At 46.8% G+C, this 20,770-nt stretch overlaps 2 protein-coding genes across 15 annotated transcripts in view; one reads left to right on the top strand and one right to left on the bottom strand.

Moving 5' to 3' along the window:
- Zranb3 (zinc finger, RAN-binding domain containing 3) overlaps window positions 1-6,323 on the top strand; it is a 148,875-nt gene extending 142,552 nt beyond the window's left edge. For 8 of the 11 annotated variants that reach the window (XR_001784077.1, XR_003954872.1, XM_006529411.4 and 5 more), the window contains 3 exons: window positions 402-792; window positions 3,834-3,965; window positions 5,437-6,318. Coding sequence is in view for 9 of the 11 variants with exons in the window: in XM_006529411.4 (XP_006529474.1) it covers window positions 402-792; window positions 3,834-3,965; window positions 5,437-5,535 (622 nt within the window). In the remaining 2 variants the exon portion in view is untranslated. Of the gene's footprint in view, window positions 1-401; window positions 793-3,833; window positions 3,966-5,436 lie in introns of all 11 variants that reach the window. The other 3 variants (NM_001285945.1, NM_001357573.1, NM_027678.3) reach the window with 1 other exon arrangement.
- A 10,302-nt stretch (window positions 6,324-16,625) lies between these two features.
- The window catches only part of Rab3gap1 (RAB3 GTPase activating protein subunit 1), a 75,122-nt gene continuing 70,977 nt past the window's right edge, over window positions 16,626-20,770 (bottom strand). For 2 of the 4 annotated variants that reach the window (XM_006529405.3, XM_006529407.4), the window contains 2 exons: window positions 18,888-18,908; window positions 16,627-18,128 (listed from right to left, as the gene is read on the bottom strand). In XM_006529405.3, the coding sequence (XP_006529468.1) occupies window positions 17,892-18,128; window positions 18,888-18,908 (258 nt within the window). In that variant the 3' untranslated portion in view covers window positions 16,627-17,891. Of the gene's footprint in view, window positions 18,129-18,887; window positions 18,909-20,770 lie in introns of all 4 variants that reach the window. The other 2 variants (NM_178690.4, XR_001784075.2) reach the window with 2 other exon arrangements.

The following is a 20,770-nucleotide window of genomic DNA, read 5'->3' as shown; positions in this document are numbered from 1 at the left end:
TTGCGTCTGCCAGCCTGGCAGTTTCAGTCATATCCAGCCGGTGTGCTTGGGATCATAATCAAGTGAACATGTGTCCTATTGTGTTTCATTTCTAATTTTTATCTAATCAAGTTGGAGTTTCCCAGAGAAGCCTGATATTTAGTCAGGATTCTGTTCCAATTCCTGTTCCGTCACTCCGTGACAGTCCCTTCATCCTGTAAGGTAGCAAAAAGCAGGAACAAGCCATGGTGCTCGGAGGCTGCTTGTGTCAGATTAATTTTTGTGGCATGACTCTTCTCAAGTTGGCTGAACTGTGTGTTACTGACTACTAATATTTCATCTCCCACTGAACACCAGAGCTGAGACCTTTCTACAAAGCAATCACATTACCTATTACTATACAGTATTTTGTTCAATTGTAGAAAGATTGATAGCGCCTGTGTCCCATCTCTGAATCCCTGCCCAGCGGATCTCACTGTTGAGCCATCCCCATCCAAAGGCTACATTCAGGCGGTGGATAAGGAAGGAAGGCCACTCTGCCTCCGCTGCCAGCATCCCACCTGCCAGCCTGAGCAAACAGCCAAAGCCAGTGCCTGGGACTCACGGTTCTGCTCCCTGAAATGTCAGGAAGAATTCTGGATCCGATCCAATAACAGTTACCTGAGAGCCCAGGTGTTTGCAACAGAACATGGTGTGTGTCAGCACTGTGGTGTGGACGCACAGGAGCTCTTTCTGCGGATGAGAGATGCCCCTAAAAGTCACAGGAAGAGTCTCCTCAATGCTGCCTGGACTGCAAAACTCCCACTGGAGCAGGTATGTTCTCAGCGTCCTGCTGGCTGACCTTGTTCAGAAATGCACAGCGGTGGAGAGAATACTGAAGTCACAGGCCATCACCCACTTTAGCAGTCGCCATGGTGCTGTTGGCCTCCATCTGTCTCCAGCTTTACTCAGTCAGCTCTCTATTACTTATCTCATGATCAAAGATAGCCTGCCTCTCTCCAGTCCCGCTTTCGTCTTCTCTCCCTCCCTCTTTTTCCCTCCCACGCCTTTCTTTTCTCTTCTTCCCTCCCCCTTTCCTCCCCCTTCCTTTCTTCCTCCCTTTTGTCTCTCTTACCCTGCCTCCCTCTCCTTCTGATCCTTCCCTGTTCTCCCTGTCGCTCTTCTCTCAGCTATTCCTTTTGAAAAATATAATCACAGTGCAAATGACAACAGCCAAGAGAATTACAATTCCTCGCTTATCCTAAGCGCGTGTTTGCTTCCCAGGATGGTCTCACTTATTTTGTTCAGATTACGATGAAAATGCGTTGAAAATTCGTTGTGTTGTGGTGCCTTTATGCCCTCTTCCGTCTTCAGCACCCCCTCTCTTTGTATACCATTGATTTGGGAAAGAAATGAGATCGTTTCTGTGGCATTTCCTGAATTCTGTAACTCACTGTAACCTCGGCTGTGCTCTGACTTGTTTTCCTGCCTGACAGCTTCCTTAGCAATGGCTGTACGGTCTAGAGCTGTGCTTGGATTCTGATCTGCTTTAAGAAGAGATTAAGTGGTGGTGCATGACTGCAAACACAGAGCAGCTCACAGACCTACTTCCAGTATGTTAGCATCTTAGACTGTGTGCAAGGGAGTGTCTTAGTTAGGATTCCTATTGTTGTGAACCGACACCATGGCAACTCTTAGAAAGGAAAATATTTAATTGGGGCTGACTTGCAGGTCAGAGAGTTTTGTCTGTTATCATCATGGTGGGAAACATGGTAGCACACAGGCAGACATGGTGCGGAGAAGGAGCTGAGAGACCTACATTTGATCCACAGAAGCAACTGTGTGCCACACTGGGCATGGGTAGAGAACATGAGACCTAGAGGCCTGCCCCCACAGTGACACACTTCCTCCAACAAGCCCATACCTCCTAATAGTGCCACTCATTCAAACACTTGAGACTATTGAGGAATTCCTGCTCAAACCACCACAGGGAGTAACCCCAAAATACAGCTTACAATGAAAGGGCTGTGTGGTCCTTCCATTATAACACACGATGATGTTAATAAAGCAGCTGGTGGCTAGGTACTGTTCCTGGCAGGGTTGTGGGTGTCAGCATTCTTTCAGCCTCCCGAAGCTCAGGCAGAGGTGTGATCGCCTTAGGGAAACTATTTAGTTTCCATCTTAAAGAAAATGTTTAATTTTGTGGTGTGCTTCATCAAAAATGGGTCACCCAAGAAATCCCTGCCCACTAATATATTAGATGACTTCCTGTCAGCTAAACAAATTGTATATTTTTAGTCACATGCCTTTAGTTCCAGAACTCAGGAAGTGAAGGCAAGCAAGCATGTCTCTGCAAGTTCGAGGCCAGCCTGGTCTACACAGTGAGTTCCAGGACAGCCAGTGCTACATAGTGAGCCCCTGACTATAGATGGATGGATAGATGGATGGATGGATGGATGGATGGATGGATGGATAGATGGATGGATGGATAGATGGATGGATAGATAGATAGATAGATAGATAGATAGATAGATAGATAGATAGATAATATTTAAATAAATTACATATTTTAATTTACCAGCTACATTATAATAGGATTAGCTAACAATGATTTCTAAGAGATAAATTAGTATATCTCTTGGCTATAAAAAAGTGCATTGTATCTCTAATGATATTCCTGAGGTATCCCTTGGCCTCGTTGATTAGGGATATACTGTAACCCTTGAGAGGAATGTCAGCCAAGGGTTCCTGAATGTGCAGTGAAATGACCCAAGGTCATCTGAAAGTGACCTGACTAGGACTATAGCTGTCACAGGTTAGGTATTGCACCCAGGGGTGCTGAGGGAAGATGCCTCAAAACCAGGCTCAAACGGAGTGAACAGGGTCTGTCGTGAGGCAGTCAGCATGTGAGAGCTAGCCTCCAGGGGATCTTGTGCACATCACCCAGGAACAAGAAAGGCCAGCTTTCTGGACCATGGAGCCTGTCAGTTAAACTGCTCAGAGGGAAAGAACTGGCGGCAAAAGGCACATCTGAGTGCCTTTATCTCAGGTAATGTTCAGCTATATCTCATTGTAGCAAAGGGCATCACTGGCTAAATGGGTGTGTTGAACGGCCTGGATACTGGCTGTTTTAAGGAGCTATCATTGTTTATTTCAAACATGCAAGGTACAGAAGTTCATTATGGGGATTTCATGCCATGCCAGGCTATGCAACCTGGAAAGTTGGTAAATAACAACTTCTGGCCAGCACTGGGGACGCAACTCAGTTAGTTGGTCGAGAGCTTGCCTAGCGCACATGAAAGCCTGGCTTCCATCCCCAGCATGCATAACCCTAGCATGGTGCTGCAGGCTGTAACCCTAGCACTTGGGAGGTAGAAGATCAAGAGTTCAGAGTCATCCTTGGCTACATGATGAGTGTGGTCACAGCCTGGGATATAGGAGATCAGACCTGGCAAAGAAACCGTGAATGGTGCCATTCGCCTGCCACCGATGGAGGAGCAAAGGCATTTAGGCCAGAAATGGGTGGTTATTTAATAATTAATATTAAGAATAAATATATAAAGCAACTTAAAGGGTCAAAAACCAACCAATTTCCCCCTGGTCTATCGGGAGTATAGGTATCTTACACTTGGTTCATCAGGGTTTCAGAATGTGTTAGGTGGCATGGGATAAAACTCTTTTAGATACACATTTTACTTCTTTCAAATTGCTAACTTAGAGGGTTTTGTTTCTTTTTAGCTCACCACAAAAGCTATAAAAAGCCATCCTAATGTGTTTCTCCCTGTGATTTTGCTGTGTGAAGGGGTTTCCCAGTACATAGCCCAAGGTTCCCACAGCCAATCTGGAAAGTTGCTGATAGTGCGTTCTTCCTGCAGCTAAATGAGATGCTGAGAAACCCAGGAGAAGGCCACTTCTGGCAGGTGGATCACATCAGGCCAGTGTATGAGGGAGGTGGACAGTGCTCCCTAGACAACCTGCAGACCCTCTGCACAGTGTGCCACAAGGAGGTCAGTGACACTCACCCATATGACAATCCAAAAACCCCTGGGGATGCACTCGGGAGGTGGAGACTCCAAGGACAAGCGTGTGCCCATCTGGGAGCAGAATGGTATGGGGCATCTCTCATCGCTCCTGACACCTGGCTCTGAGAAACTTCATAGTCACAGAGGAAAGAATGGCTGCTACCCCCTTCCTTCATTCTCTGGGCTAAGGATGCGGCGCAGTGGGTAGAACACTCACTTAACATGCGAGAGGCCCTGGTTCCATGCCAGCACTGCACAAACTGGGTGGTTGATGCCTGTGGGTACTGGGTGTGGTAGTGTAGCCCCTCAGAGGCAGGTGGAGCTCTGCCTTCAAATCCATTCATTCTGAGCTACATAGTGAGTGTGGGGCTGGCTGTCCAACACTGTAAAAGACATCACCAGTGAGAAGCCCATCTGGGCTTCTCTGGGTTCCTTTGTTTTTTCAGAGTCTCATGAAAATTTTTATTTGGACTTAGCAGAAGAAGCTGGTTCTGTCACATTTGGTTTTCTACAGTGTCTTATGTGTTGAGTTGGGAATGAATGTTCTGAGTTGGATCCAGATCTTACCCACTGAATACTGGGAATTTAAGATATGTATACGTACCTACTTAGATGCTGAGGTTCATGGCTTCTCCTAGTTCCCACATAGATAGATGATCCATGATTGTCCGGGTAGTGGGACATTCTCCACAAGAATGTTTTCTTTTCTTCTTTTTTTTCTTTTTTTTTAATTATATATTTTCTTCATTTACATTTCAAATACTATCCCCTTTCCTATTTTCCCCTCCGAAAACTCCCAACCCCCAACCACCACCATCACCACCACTCCCACCCACTCCCCCTTTCTGGCCCTGGCATTCCCCCACACCAGGGCACAGAACCTTCACAGGACCTAGGGCCTCTCCATTGATGACGAATAGGCCATCTTCTGCTACATATGCAGCTAGAGCCATGAGTCCCACCATGTGTTTTCTTTGGTTGTTGGTTTAGTCCCAGGGAGCTCTGGGAGTACTGGTTAGTTCATACTGTTGTTCCTCCTATGGGGCTGTAAACCCCTTCAGACTTTGGGTACTTTCTCTAGCTCCTTCATTGGGGACCATGTGCTCTGTCCAATGGATGGCTGTGAGCATCCACTTCTGTATTTGCCAGGCACTGGCAGAGCCTCTCAGGAGAGAGCTATACCAGGCTCCTGTCAGCAAGCTCTTCTTGGCATCTGCAATAGTGTCTGGTTTTGGTGGTTGTTTATGGGATGGATCCCCAGGTGGAGCAGTCTCTAGATGGTCATTCCTTCAGTCTCTGCCCCAAAAGAATGTTTTCCTATAACTGAGACTGGTAAACCTAGGCTCTCAGGACATTTCCTGTGGGTAAGCACTGCATATATGGATAATGTGCCTTTTTCCAGGCTTCAGCAGAAAGCTTTCTCCCTAACCTAAGCTATGTATCTGCTTCCTCCTAGAGAACTGCCCAGCAAGCCAAGGAAAGAAGTCAGGTGAGACGACTCTCTCTGGCAACAAAGCACGGATCAGACATCACCCGGTTTCTGGTGAAGAAGTAAGGCGAGATATAAACAGAAGCAGATGGCCTGCAGGCAGAAGCAGTTGTCACAATTCATCTTCATGTATGTCTAGTATTTTAAGAATAGGAAGTTTTTAAATATAAGTCAATAACTGAAATTTAGATTTTTGCTAAGCTCTCTTAGTGTTACATACTTAACAGAAACTGAGGGATGATGGGAAGATTCTGGGGTCTTCCTGACTCATGAAGATTGTCAATTATGTTTCAGCAAGATTTTGTTCCGCTTTTTTTCCCCTTCTACACCTTAATCACTGCATTGGGCATGGATAGTGTGGGACAAATATATTCACGCAAACCTGACAGCTCTTGATCACCATTGCTTCTGGACTGTGTAGTATAAAGGGAACATTCCAGAACAATCAGGGACATTTTGGAGACAAGCCATGATTAGTAAGGAATGATTACAGCTCAGGCGCATGTTTGGGGTGCAGCCTCCTTGCTTGATTTCTGGGCCAGTCCTCTTCATTGAAGAGATGCTTTTGTTAATGAACTGATTGTAAGCTCACATGGTGTCTGTGTACAACTGCTGTGCTCTGAGTAACCATGAGAACAAGTGAGAGACCACAGTGCCGCACAGCCTCGCTTCTGTTTTCCTGTTTGCTCCCTTGTTTCCTGTCATGGTTTGTTTTGTTTTTAATGTATAAAATCAGGCTAATTGTCAAAACAGATTTTGTCTCCTGGTCCTCGTTTCCTGGTTTTAAAATCCTGGTAGTGATTTGTTTTGTTCTGTTCTTTCAATAAACCTTGTAATTTTTTAAAAATATTTTTAAATTATGGGTACGTGTATCCCTGTGGGGCCGGGGGAGATGCGCAGTTGCCCACAGAGGTGGTGTAGCTCCCAGGCCTGCCACACAGCAGCTCTGACAGATGCTGCAGACTGAGTTGCTAACCACGGGACCATCTCTCCTTCTCCATATCCTATTTTATTAGGTTTATTTCTGTTACCTCTTAAAAAGAAGGATGGCCAACAAATCGTGGTGGCGCACGCCTTTAGTTCCAGCATTCAGGAGGCAGAGGCAGGCGGATCTTTATGAGTCTGGGGCCAGCCTGGTCTACAGAGTGAGTTCTAGGTCAGGCAAGGCCATGTGGTAAGACCCCGTTTCCACAATAAAGTGACAGTGGGGTTGGGAGGTGGCTCAGTTGATGAGCTGCTGGCCACACAGCATAATAGCTTAAGTCTGAGCCACAGAACCTGTGTGAAAACCTAGGTGTGGTGGCACCTGTGACCCCAGCACCGAGTAGCCAGAAACAGAAGGATCCCTGGGGCTCCCAGGCCAACGGTCCAGGGAAGAGGTAAGCTTCTGGTTTAGTGACATCTGGCCTCCATGTGCATGTTCTCCATACACACATACACACAAGACTAATAGTGATAAAATTCACCACATAAAAACAACCAGAAGGTTAAATGTAGGTCAAACCCAATGGTAACATTAATGAGACACGTGCTAATGATGGACTGGAGAGGTGGCTCGGTGGGAAGAGCACGAACTGTCCTTCTCAAGCGCCAGGGTTTGGGTCCCAGGACCCACGTGGAAGCTCAGAACTGTCCCTCTTCTGGCCTTGGACACTAGCACACGAATTATCCATAGCTACACATGCAGGCAAAACACCCATACAAAGATGAATATAATAAATTTGAAAAAAATATTTAAGTAACCTTTTAAAAAGAAAATAGGGATAATGACAGGAAAGGGCGAAGCCATTCCAGCAACGTCCCCTGCAGGAAGAGTGACAATCAAAAAAGCATCACTCTCAGATCCAAGGAGGAATTCCATCCCCAGAGGCGCCCATGTGTGTACACTGGGATGCAAACCACGTCAAATGCTTAATGTTAGTTAGCAGCTACCAGGTCACACCTTATTTGTAGAAGCCTTATGCACTGTGAGCTATCCTTGCAGAGTGTCATCAAGTCTATAACTGACCTATTGCGTGACGTCAGGTGGAGCTGTCTCTCTTATAAAGCAGATCCTGCACTGTCTGGCCTCTTTCCTGCTCTGCACACCTGCCTTTTTGCAATTTTCCACCTTATTTCCAGTAACCAATCATCATGGTTCGCAGGCAAGAAATGCAGGCCCAGCCCACGGCCCCTCCCCTCCAGCATGTGGTCTTCTTGGCAGACTTTGGTGTAAGTAGGTCAGTCAGTGGGGCTTGCTCCTCATTCACTGTAGTGGGAATTCTCAGGAGAGAGTTCTTAGATGTCAGTTATGCCTGATTGTTTTGTAACAGGCCCCCCAGACCTTAGCACAACTGACTCCATGATGATAGTACCATTCAGGCTGTAAACTCAGCTTGTAAACAGCACCACCTGCCAAAATGAACACAAAGACCTAATCCATCAAAGTCCACAGTTCTGGGAAAGTCTCTAAATGTACTAACCTTGCTTTTTGGCTTTGCTTCTGGCTAATGGGTCTTGTTAACTGAAGTACGTACAAGGCCCTGGCTTCCATCCCTAGCACCACAAAAGCCAGGCATGGTGGTGCATGCCAGTAATCCAGCCCTGGAGAGCTGGAGGCAGGAGGATCAGGAGTTCAAGGTCACCTTTGACTTCACAGTGCATTTGAGGCCAGCCTGTGTTGCATGGTTCTCTGTCTCAAAAAGACACTAAGAAGAGCAAGTGGAGGACCTGAGAGACGACCAGAGGGCCAGGCCTGGTAGAACGTGTTTTCGAAATCTCAGCCCTCAGGGAGCAGAAGCAGGTGGGTCTCAGTGAGTTGGAGGGCAGCCAGAGCTACACAGTGAAACCCTTTCTCAAAACAATAGAGGGTAGCTAAGTAGGTAGGCAGGTAGGTATAATTGTGCATTTATGATCAGTATATTTTACAGCCTTTCTGCAGTTATTGCCTTTCCTATGACCACATTTCAGTATTAGATTCCAGAACTTCAAAACACCTATATCTGTATAATAATTCAGCTACTCGGTGTCTTAGTTAGGGTTTATATTGCTGTGAACAGACACCGTGACCATGGCAACTCATGAAGGAGTTATAAAACATATAAAACATTTAACTGGGGCTGACTTACCTTTTCAAAGGTCCATTATCCTCATGGTGGGAAACATGGCAGTATCTAGGCACAAATGGTGCTGGAGAAGGAGCTGAGAGCGCCACATCTTGATCCACAAACAGCAAAGTGAACTGGCTTGAGCTTCAGAGACCTCAAAGCCCACCCTCTAGTGACACACCTCCAACAAAGCCACACCCTTTCCAACAAGGCCACACCTTCTCATAACACCACTACCTGTGAGCCTATGGGGGCCGTTCTCTTTCCAAGCACCTCAGCCAGCGTCCTGTGGCTGTAACAACCTGAAGTAATCACCTTCGAAACAAAAAGTGCTCCTGACTGACCACTTGGTAGTTCTAGATTGTGATCACTTTGGGGTGCAGCCCAGCAACATCATAGGATCCTGTAACAGAGCAAAACACCTCATCAACCAGGAGTCACAAGAAAGAACTGGCCAAAGTTCCACCAATCCCCAGAGCACACACCTGCAGGGACTCTAGGGACTGGACCGAAGCTGTAAGACATTTGATCATTTAAATCACAGCGATCATGTCTGTTGAACAAAGATCTCAGCATAGGATTGGCTTTCCCTACAAACTTAGTCAAGAAAGATCCCCTGTGGTACCAAAGCTAGTGAGTGGTGGGCGTGGGGAAGTCACTCCTAGATGCCACAGACTCCCTTTGGGCCTCTTCTTCTTAGCTGCGGAGACAACTACAGTCCTTCAGAATGCCCCACCACCTTTTCATGTTGACTCCCCTTATGTGTTCTGGTGGCCTATGCTTTTTGCATGTATGAGGAAATGTTTTCAAAGGCACAGGGGAAACAGTTCTGTGATGGTGTCCCTGTTTCAGAAACTGCACTTGGTGCTCCAGGTAAGATGATTACAACTTTGTCTCTGCTCACATCCGGCCCACTATGAGAAGTGAGACACGGGAGTCAGATCAAATTGCAAATGTTTGAGATGAGTCTGGGATACCTGTACCCGTAAAGGTGGGGGGGGGGGTGAGGATGGGAGTGTGTCTCAGGGGTTAAAATGTTTGTGCAGCTGTGAGGACCAGTGTGCAGAAGCCCACATAAAATGCCCAGTGAGCATGGTATCCTTCCTCTAACTCAGCCCAGAAGGGCAAGACAGGAGAACCCTAGATCCCAGGAGGTCCTCAGACTAAGCTGGTTAACAAAACTAGGTTTATCTTCCAACTCTGAGATTGAGAGAGCCTGCTGTGACTATGGCAGGACAGCAGTCAAGGATGATTCCAAACACCAACCTTGGGCTTCATATGCATACCCACCCCATGGACCATGTGTGTGCGCGCGCACACACACACACACACATACCCACCCCATGGACCATGTGCACACGTACACACACACACACACACACGCACATACCCACCCCATGGACCATGTGCACACACACACACACACACACACACACACACACATACCCACCCCATGGACCATGTGCACACACACACACACACACACACACACGCACGCACACACGCACGCGCTTGTGCTCTACAGTCACGTCTTCTTTCCTCTCATACAGACCACAGTCCTGGACAAGAGTATCTTCCTTTAATGATTTGCTACTGAGTTCCACATAAGCACACATTCCTGTTAGTGTGGGAAGCTATGGGATTTAACTGAATGTTCACCCTGGCCCCAGGATACCAGACCAATGCAGTTTATTCTCAATAGCTGAGCCATGGTTGGTTGGAGAAGGCCCTGTAACTAACTAGGCTGTGAAACCCCAGCTGCGCCATACCCAGCTGGGTGGCTGGTCCACCAGGCTCTGGCCTATTAGACAGTTTTCTGCCATCACTCTCTGAGCACACTGGAGGGCTCAGAATGTGCACTGCGGGCTCTTGGCTTCATAGGTCAGTTGTGGTTTGCTGCAGCTCCCCCAGGTAAGCTGATCTAGAATTGTCCCTCCTCACAGTATTGACATCATCACCAGGTTGTACACTGAGCAGAACTGAAGCAAACCAGGAGCATCCTGGTCATAGACGTGGACCCTGCCAGGCTCAGCCAGGCCCGCTGTGCAGTCTGGGAAGTAGGGGTGAGTGTTCTTTGGAGTTGGGTCTTTATACTGAGTTTGAGAGGCCATCTAGGTCTGGCCAACAAAAGCTGTAGATGTCTGGGTCACATAGAGTTTGAATGGGGAACAGTAGGAACAGGGCTGATCTGTAGAGAGGCCTCGGTTGTCTGATGGGGGTCAGATAAAAATAAACAAAAAACAAACAAAAAAACCAAAAAAAAAAAAAAAACTCAGAAGGGAAGTGTACTAGACAGAATTCCAGTGTGAGCTGTAACCAGGGAGCTGTGAGCCTACTGTCTGCCACTTCACACAGCTTGTCTTATGGTGACAGACTGGGAGGACAGATAATGGGCGTGCAGCTGTGGGGCACTCTGAAGAGAGCTCACAGGACTGTCAGCCCGATCCCATTGGAAGTACATGCAGAAGGCAGAACCTTGGATTCTGGCACATCCTGAGTGTATTCAGTCTAAAGCAGAAGTGTCCAGCCTTTGAGCTCCATGGTAAGTATTGTCATCTACAGAGTTCTCACTAGAGAACTGCACAATCGAGTTATCAAAGAAGAAAATTGCAAAAAGGTTTTTGTGATGTGTTAGGCTTATGAGTTCTATATTGGGCTGCATCCTTAGCTGTCAGTACAATCCCTCCGGTCCCGGAATGCCATGTGAGGTTGGGGGTGGGGATCAACCCAGTCCCTCGGACGTGCTAAGTGCATGCTCGACCACTAAGATAAGCCTAGTACCCAGTGTCTGACCACCTTAGCAATGCAGCAATGCAGCAGGAATAAGTTAGGGGAATGTGGTCAGGTGAGTGTCTCACAGTTGGGGGAATAAATAGCTCACAGCCTGAGGTTTCAAAATCGTTAATGTTCGACCCAGTGCCAGAGCTATGTTTAAGTTAAACTCGTATGGCATAAATGTGGTTCTTACCAAAGGGGAATCTTCTCACTGCCTGATGAGTGGGGCTGGCTGCCAGAAACTGCCTGAGGAAAAACTGTTCACTGCATTCATGTGAAATGTGGACCAACCATGTACTGACTGAAATATCGAGCTATTGAGCAATGGTCTAAGTCAACCGATATAGATAACCATCTCATGATGTTCTGAGGATGCTAAGTTGCCTTTATGTAAGAGCCAGGTATGTGACAGAGGGGACAGAGGAGCCCCTTCCCTGATGGCTTGTGCCAGAAGCGTGCAACACACTGAGCAGTCAGTTGAGCAGTTGTGTTGGGTGCTGGGGAGAGGGTCTATCTCTGAACAGGGCTTCTTGGCTTGAATTCTTCATCTCACTGGTTTTATTTCAAGTCTCACCTCTGCTTCTTGTCATTATTGTTTGTTTCCATTATTATTTGTATGCACAGACTGGCCTCAGCTCAGCAATCCTCCTGCTGTGGCCTCCTGCTCATCAGGACTACAAGCGTGAGCCATATTGGCTTCCCCTGTTTTTCCAAGTGCTGTGAACCCATTGCTGGGTGGAGTTCCCACACTGTTCTGCTGCAGGGATTTTCCAGATTTGCAGTTTGATTCAGTTGGCTCCAATGAATTGGTTGGAGGAATTTTTCCTTCGATGTTGCTAAGCAACTTCGTGTAACCTGTGGATCAATGGCCTCTGGTGGCATGATGCTTTGCAAGGCTGCACTCCCCTCAATGCCACGCTTCTTTTGCTATATTAGTTATATATTTCTATGTGTTTTGCCTGTGTGTGTATGTGTGTGTGTTTGTGCACATTGTGCATGCAGTGCCCTCAGAGGCCAGAAGAGGGTGTCAGTTACAGACAGTTGTAAGGTACCATGTGCATGTCAGGAGTCAAAACTGGGTCCTCCTAGAGCAACCAGTGCTCTTAACTGTTCAGCCCTCTCTCCAGCCCAGTGCTATGCTTTTAATACCATATTGATTTTAGGTTTTGTTGCTTTGTAAATACTACCTTCACTACAGTCAAACAAGGACAGGGTGTGTACTCTATAGATTTTGTGTAGTGAGTCTGAACAGCCCTGATCCCATACGGAGAGGTCTATAACAAAGAGGCTCAGACTAGAATACATTCCAGAGGGCTTCCTCAACACAGCAGCCCCACTCCAGAGCCCCCTGCTCAGGAGGACAGAGTGACTAAGGAATTGCACCTCCTTGTTTTTTCTTTTTTTCCTTTGTGAGTGTTCACACTTGTTAGTGAGGGTGGGTGTACACACGTCTGTAGACAGCAGAGGTCTTTGCTGGGTGCCTTCCTCAATCACACTCCACTTCTTCCCCCCAATACAGGGTCTCACTGTATAGCCCATGCTGGCCTGGAACTCCATAGACCAAGCTAGCCTTGAATTCAGATATCTGCTTGCCTTTGCCTCCTAAGTGCTGGGAATAAAGAAATTTGTGGTGGCACACACCCGGGATGCAGAAACGGGATCCTTCTGAGTTTAAGGCCAGCCTGGTCTACATAGGGAGCTGGAGGACAGACAGAACTATAGAGAGAGACTGTTTCAGAAACAACAAAAGCCATGTGTTGCCAGCTCACCTTAATTTTTTGAGACAGGCTTTCTTTCTCACAGAACCTGGAGCTAGGGTTGCTGTCGAGTAAGCTTTGGGGATCTGCAGGCTTTTTATTGGCTTATGGAGGTTGAGCGTTGGTCCCTTTATCAATATAAACGGAGCCATCTCCCTAGCCCCAAAGATCTGCATTGCTGATAAGGGCCCAGATGATACTGACACTATCTGGGACCCGAGCTTTAGATTCAGTCTCTAGGACGTGCACGCGCTTGTTTGACATCTTAGGTAATACAAAATCATTTCCAGAATTGTACCAATTACACTCCAGCCAGCCATGAAAAAGTGCCACACTAGATATCACCTGATGTATGCTCCCATAAGATGCAGGCTTCTGCCCAGCTCCTGTGTGTGAGGTGGCATTTCCTTGAGCCTGAGCCCTGTGTGTGTGAGCTGGCATCTTCCCATACCTTGTTCCTGAATTGCTTTTTCTTGGTCCTATGAAGAGAGGTTTTTCAATATCTGCTGTAGACATGAATCCTCTTTCTGTAAGAACAGCTGGTGCTGTTAACTTGTCATCTCTCCTGCCTGAACTATTTGTAGTTCTGTATATGTCTTGGATATTAATTGCCTGTCTGATGCATAACTTGGCAAGAATGGCTTTTCTCATCCTGTAGGCTGTTTTTCCGGGGAGTAACTGAGTGCATGCCCAGTGTACAAGGCCCTGGGTTTCATCTCCAACACTACAAAAGGAAAAGAAAAAAACAAACAAAAGCAAAACAAACAAACAAACCCAAGCCCTCTTCACTCTGGTGAGCTTTGCAGTACAGGATATGTAATTCCGTGTCAGTTCTTGGAATAATTTTTTTTTTTTTTTTGGTTCATTTTGTTTTGCTTTTTTGTTTTTCAGGGACAGGGTTTTTCTGTGTGGCCCTGGAACTCACTCTGTAGACCAGGGCCAGGCTGACCTCAAACTGCCTGCTTCTGCCTCTGGAGTGCTGGAATTAAATGTGTGTGCCATCACACCCAGTTAGAATATTTTGTGATGTTCAAGTCCTGTGTAAGGAATCCTTGCATATTGCCTGTATCTTAAGAGTGCGTTAAAGCCTATGCTCCCATCGGGCAGTTCCAGGATCTCACAGAAATAGAAAATGAGAACAGTGAGAAGGTTGCAGTGCAGCTGTCTCTTGTCTTTCTTTGATGCCTATGGGACAAGTGTCTGCTGTCCCCCAGAGCAGCTTCTGTGCAGCCTGTGGGCTTAGCAGGTTCTCCTTCCCCTGACTCATGCCATGGGGTGGTTCATGTTCTAGTTAGGATGTGGAATCCCATGTCAGTTCTTGGGATAATTTTTTTTGTTCATTTTGTTTTGCTTTTTTGTTTTTCAGAGACAGGGTTTTTCTGTGTGGCCCTGGAATTCACTCTGTAGACCAGGGCCAGGCTGACCTCAAACTGCCTGCTTCTGCCTCTGGGATGCACTGGTCTGCAGTAGTAAGTGGCCACTGCATTGAGATCTGGACATCCCAACATCCTGCCTTTGTACTGATGCTGTTGGAGAGACGCAGCTGTGGACAGCTAGCATCCCACTTTTGGGTGTCAGCCAGGTTCCCTGGGTAGATATCTGCCTCTGAGCACAATTTTGTTAGCCAAATGACAAATGATCATTTTTCATAGATGTCACAGTGCCTACAAGTGACTAGAGCTGACCCTGCTCTGGATCTATCCAGGCCCTTCTAGGTTCAGGATTTAACTGATAACATAGGACAAACGATTGTTGCTTACAGTTCTCCCCTGGAGTAACAGGTATAAAGACAGACATGAAGTACATGGACCGGGTGGGTCCCAGCCCAACCTCTAAGCCTTCAGGTCAGCTTAGCTACAGCCAGAGAGAGGCCCATCCTCTCCCACTGTCAGAGAGTGGGAAATTCACACTCTAAAAATATTTCCATGTCTCATGTAGGCAAGATATTGCAGGAAAGTGCCAGTGGGCTACTATGAATACAGTTCCTTCCTTACAGAACTCTGGCAAAAGCTAAGCCTTTTTTTAAGCCAAAATTAGGGTTCAGAAAGGTTAATCAATAGTCCTTGCAAGTCATAGCCTACTCAAACTGCCCAGGGGCTAACAAACTTGGGAGTTTTGGTCACTGTCCACTGAATTCATGTGGTGGCTGAAAGAAGCCTTTTTTCATAAGCAAAAATTGTCTAGCATCAACTTCTAAAGGACAGGTCACAGCATAGTGGCCTGTGCCCTGTCCCACAGCGGTACACAGGTGACTATGGGGCCTCAGGATGTTTGGGGAAAAGAATGGCTCAGTAATTTACTCATGATTGGATGGAGAAGTGACTTGATTTATAACTCAGAGCTCTGGGTATCTTGGTGGGGGCAGAGGGTTGTCACAGAAAGGCCAAAGGGCATCTAAATGGGGTGGGGCATCATTCCACAGACCAGCAGCCAGAGGAAAGGAAAGAAGAAAACCACACAGCCTGTGAACAAACACTAATTCATATTCACCCCCTTCCTTACCTGTCCCTGTCATATGTGTGCACTTGTGCCACACCCTGCTCGCCATAGTCTGAGACCTCTGACCATAAACGAGCCTTACCATGGGCCTGTTTGAAGTGGTGAAGTATCTGGGCAGCCATACTTCATAGTCACAAAGTGCTTGGATGGCTCCCACGTCTGTCATTCTATGCTATTGGGTCATTTTGTCTTCTCTGGTGCCGGGGACATATCTACACCTTGTGATTGATAGGCAAACACGACACAGCTGAGTGACAGCCATTCCCTACAGTTTATACAACCTCTGTTGATAAGCAACTGAGTGTCCTGCAGAACACTTCTAAAACATTGTTTAAAGATTTTTTTATCGTATCAGTGCCTGTATATATGTGCACATGTTGCGTGATGCCCACACAGGTCAGGAGAGTGTGCGGGATCTTGGAACTGCATCAGGAATGGTTGTCAGCCACCATGCGGTGCTGAGATCTGAAACCAGTCCTCTACAAGAGCAGCTAGTGCTGCTCTGAGATTTTTATTTAAACTTTCTTAGAGATGTGTATCCGTGTTCCAGAGGTCAGTCACCCTCAGATATTGTTTTGCAGGTCTCAACCCTGAGCCCAACAAACCCTTCTCAGTTTACCACAACCATCACTGGTGAAGAGTGGGTGGGCTCACGGGGTGTGTGCAGCGCCTCTAAGCACACTTCAGAGTTGTCTATGCTCCACCTTTCATGGACTTGCCCTGAGCAGACTACCCTATGCTATCGTGGGCTCAGCTCAGTCTTCCCCACCTTCAGGAAGGGCCGAGGAAAGGGGGACATTGCACACTAGCTTTTTGACACGCGGTAGCATTTGTCTCTGTGTCATCAGTTCAGCAATGATACAGCAGGTACATTCTAATGTCTGAAATGAATAGCAGTAAGACCAAAAAGAATGGACAGCCACACTGAAGGCGGCATGAGGAACATCCTGCACACACTTCCTAGTGACGTCAGACAGAGCTGAAGCAGCAGGAACTGAGTGAAGTAACAGAAGAGCTCTCGGGGAGAAAAGCCACAAGTCCACACATAAACAGCAGTCCGTTTTATTAGATAAACAATGCCATTTTAGACCAACCCCACACTGTAGAGTTCTGTCATCAATACCCAGGAAAGCAAACACTGTCCTGTCTTGTATTTGTTCTGGCCCCTCATGCCTCAGCCCGTATCTATGGGTTTCTAAGAAGCAAAGTCCAGCATTTCAGAGGAAAGAGTGCTCGCTGGGAAGTCTAGGGGTTGGCCCCTGGCCCTCATATACCCAAACAGACACGTGTCTGTGCACACCATACAGATAAATATATATATATATACTCTTTTTTTTCTTTTACAAAAATAACACAGGGCTTGTGTAGGTCTATTAATTTTTAAAAATCACACAGGCGGAATTTACACTTCACCATAACCATTTTTTACTTTGGATTCAAGTGGGAATTTTAGGTCCCAAAATAATTTACAATCACCAAGGAGAGGTCCCGCAGCAGCGTACTGATGCATTCTGAGCTGCAGAGGACAGAGCCATCACCCCTGCACCGGGTGCTTCAGCCCACTCACAGCCTCGGCACACACACCACAGCTCACTAACTGCATGGTGATCTATGTTCCCAGGATGTGTGTTCAACATGTGCTCGTATGATGTCATTAAATACCATCCCTAACCAGCAACGCAGAGAAGTAAAGTGCAAAGCAGGGGTGCAACCAAGAGGACCGAGAGATCCTACCAGACAGACAGACACACAGACAGACACACAGAGAGAGCTCTAATCTGCAGCTACATTTCATGTACAGATTTATCAGAAGAAATGCATTTGGTTAGTGGCATGGAAAAAATTGAAATTCTAGTCTTTCTCCTAGAATATTCAAATGCTCATGAAACAGCATAATAAAGCTGACCATCCATCTGGTGACTGAATAAACAGAATGCTACGTGGCAGTTTAAAAACACAGATCCTGGGACTAAAGGCTCTACCAGCAAGTGTCCAGAATGTGAGTTAACGGATACTCTACCTTGCATATGGAATACTAGTAAGGATAGCTACTAAGTGTCTACACAGATGACTGTCACAGGAGAATGAACAAACTCTGTCCCCCAAGGTAAGAGGCCTGCTGATGTGAGGTTCCCCTAACACAGGCCACCTCCCCCCAGGTGGAAGTCTCTGACACCTCAAATCTATCCATCTGGCTCAAGCTTGGTACTGGACATGCTTCTGGATGCTGGTGTGACTCCTGCTGCTGGTTCCACAAGGGCGTCTCAGGTGCCCACGGCAGGAGCTGCCGCTCCTCCTCCTCCCCCTAGAAAAAGGAGGTGTCTGAGGAAAAGGCACCCGCGAGTCTGAAGTCCTCCTTGGTGAGTACGCTGTACATACGCTGTGGCAGGGCCTTGGAGTAGGGAGCAGGCCGCGGCACAGTGGCCCTCAGGATCAGCTCCCGGCCTGCAGGTGGTGGGAAGTCTGACACCAAGGTCTGTCTTCTCTCCTCTGGGCAGCCTGATTTCTTAAGCTCCTCCTCTGGCAGAGCCACTGCCGCAGCCTTGAACAGAACAGAACACCAAATTCAAGAGCCAGTCGAAAGCTACATTACCCAAGGGCAGATGGATAAACACAAGAAACACACAATGACCTGTGTCACTTGGAAATGCATTATATCCACTGTGTGTTATGATTGCTCAAAAGAACAAAAACAGAAAAGCAGAAAGCTGGAAAGAGCTTGGGCACTAGTGAGGCAGGCAGAGGTGGGTGACCAGCACTCTGCTCTGAAAAGCAAGGGCATTGGGGCTCCTCAGCAGTGGCAGAGCTGCACTGGTGCCTGCATTTCTGCAGGCAGTGACTCACATCTGAGTTAGACGTTAACAGGACAGACTTACTTTCAAGTCGAGAAAGGCAATTTTATCTCTGCTCTCTCAGCTAGTTCTTTTTTAGATTCTCTTGCCAAATTAGAACCAGGAACACTGGCTTTGACTACTGGGCATCTAATGTGACAGCAAGCTAACAGATGCCCATGGCCATAGCCACAGAGGAAAAGTGCTCAAAGCTGAAGGCATTGCTTGTACATTCAAACTGCACCAGTGCAGCCAATGGGAGCCTTCAGAACGCAATACTGTCCTTCTTTCATGATTCCACTGCTTGGGAAAATTCTTTGGGCAATGGAAACATGAAGTCAAGTTAAGCTGTACAGCCAGAGGGGATGCCACATCCAGCCGGTTAGAGATGGTTAGTTAAGATGACCTTATGAAGTTAGAGGGATGGGGAAGGACAAAGAACTATGAGGGACATAAGGCCATGTTGTTACCTCATCAGAAGATTCAGTCAGCTTGAGAAAGGTGAGAAAAGAAACAGTGATGAAAGGGACCGAGGGAGCTAAGGGCCGGGGCAGACTCGGGGGCACATCAGGAATGGCACGCACTGTGTGGGCATGACTCCATCCAAGGGCACTGAAGGTGCACAGAACCACATCACAGACCACACATGGCCAGCAGAGGCTCAGGCTCATGCATCTGACGGCTCAACAGGTGAAGTGCAGGGTCATTTAATGAGGAAATGACAGAAAACCCTCACTCTTTCAAACAAGATGCTGTTTCAAAAGATGCTTGACAAACCATAAATTTAAGGACAGATGTGTAGAAATAATTCAACTTAGTAAGACCGGAACAAAGCAGTTATTTTTGCTGAATTCTATTTAAATAAGTACATACCCAAACCTATATGGTCTCAGTCAACTTTATTACAGTTCAGAATTCTAATATTTTACACTTTGGGCTTGTGGGAGTGGGGCACTCATGTGTGCATATGCCACAGCACACACATGGAGGTCAGAGGACAGCTTTCAGGAGTGGGTTCTCACCATTTGGTATGTAGCTTCTGGAGAATAAACTGACAAAAGACTTGGCAGCAAGGGTTTACCCCTGTGCCGTGTCACTGGGCCTACAGTTTATAATTTTGAAGAAAAGTTCTAATATGAAGCTAATGTGTGCTATAAAAATTCAGCTACGCCTTAAATATAATTAAATCTTCCTTTGTTAGTAAAACTGGCACAGAGTACCTGCTCACCATGAAAAGTTACATAAAGTCAACAGTTCACTGAGCCAGATAGTGAGAGCTGAGTTAAAACACAACACAACCATGTGCTGGTCATCACATGGGTTCTGAAAGCGCTGACTACTGAGGTAGACTGAGAAGCTGTGCTGTGTGAGATACACTCACAACCTGAGGGTCTTGAGGAGGACCCCTGAGAGGCAGCGTCCGCCTCTTAGATATGATAAACACCGGAAGTAGAAACCATGAGGATCACAGCAGCCCGAGTGATGAAACATCCGTTGGTGTGTAAGACTTAAGTGCTCAAGATTGAAGAAACTATGACTAATCTTTGTTTTTCTAGCAGCTTTGTAGTCAGGGAAGGACCGAGGGGACTGTTCCAGTTTAGGGGAGTAATTCTGATCACCCCAAACAAGCAACACCCTTAACACTAAAGACCTAGACACTTCTGATTTTAAAACTTAATTCATGATTTTCTCAAAAGTTAGTAAAGAGTTGAGTCTTCCCTACTGAGGAGACGCAGCAGCAGGAGTGACAAGGACACTGCTGGTCAGCCTCTGGGTTAGATGGCGGAGAGGTAGAGCTTGTGAGAACAGATCAGAGGACGACAAAGGAGAACAGTGCTGCCTCCTACCCGTCATTAGCGTATAAGCCAATAAGGTAATTCTGTGTTTAGCTTTTAGCATTCAGTCACTGTGTGTGACTGCAATTTTGAGTTTCTCTCTAGGGACGATGCAACTGTTAGTCTATGTTCTGGTTAGTTGTATGTCAACCTGACACAAGTTATAGTCATCTGAGAGGAGGGAGTCTCAACTGAGAAAATGCTTACAAAAGATCCAGCCCACAGGGCATTTTCTTATTTACTGATTGATGGGATGGGGTGAGGGGGTTGCTGAGCAAGCCAGTAAGCAGCACCCTTCCATGGCCTCTGCATCAGCTCTTGCCCAGTTTGAGTTCTTGCTCTGACTTGCTTCAGAGATTTCCTCCCCAAATTGCTTTTGGTTGTGCTGTTTTATTACAGCAGTAGTAACCCTAAGGAAGCCAGGTGTGCACCAAGAAAACTCTTACTTGGTAGAGAATGACTATCTCAAGGCTGAGCTGGTGTTCTTGTTTCCAGTGTCATCTTGTTCCAGGTCAGTG

The sequence above is a fragment of the Mus musculus genome, chromosome 1 (genome assembly GCF_000001635.26).
Source record: "Mus musculus strain C57BL/6J chromosome 1, GRCm38.p6 C57BL/6J".
In the NCBI taxonomy this organism is placed as follows: Eukaryota; Metazoa; Chordata; class Mammalia; order Rodentia; family Muridae; genus Mus; species Mus musculus.
Note: the sequence above shows the minus strand (reverse complement) of the source record. Positions and strands in the feature narration are given on the sequence as shown.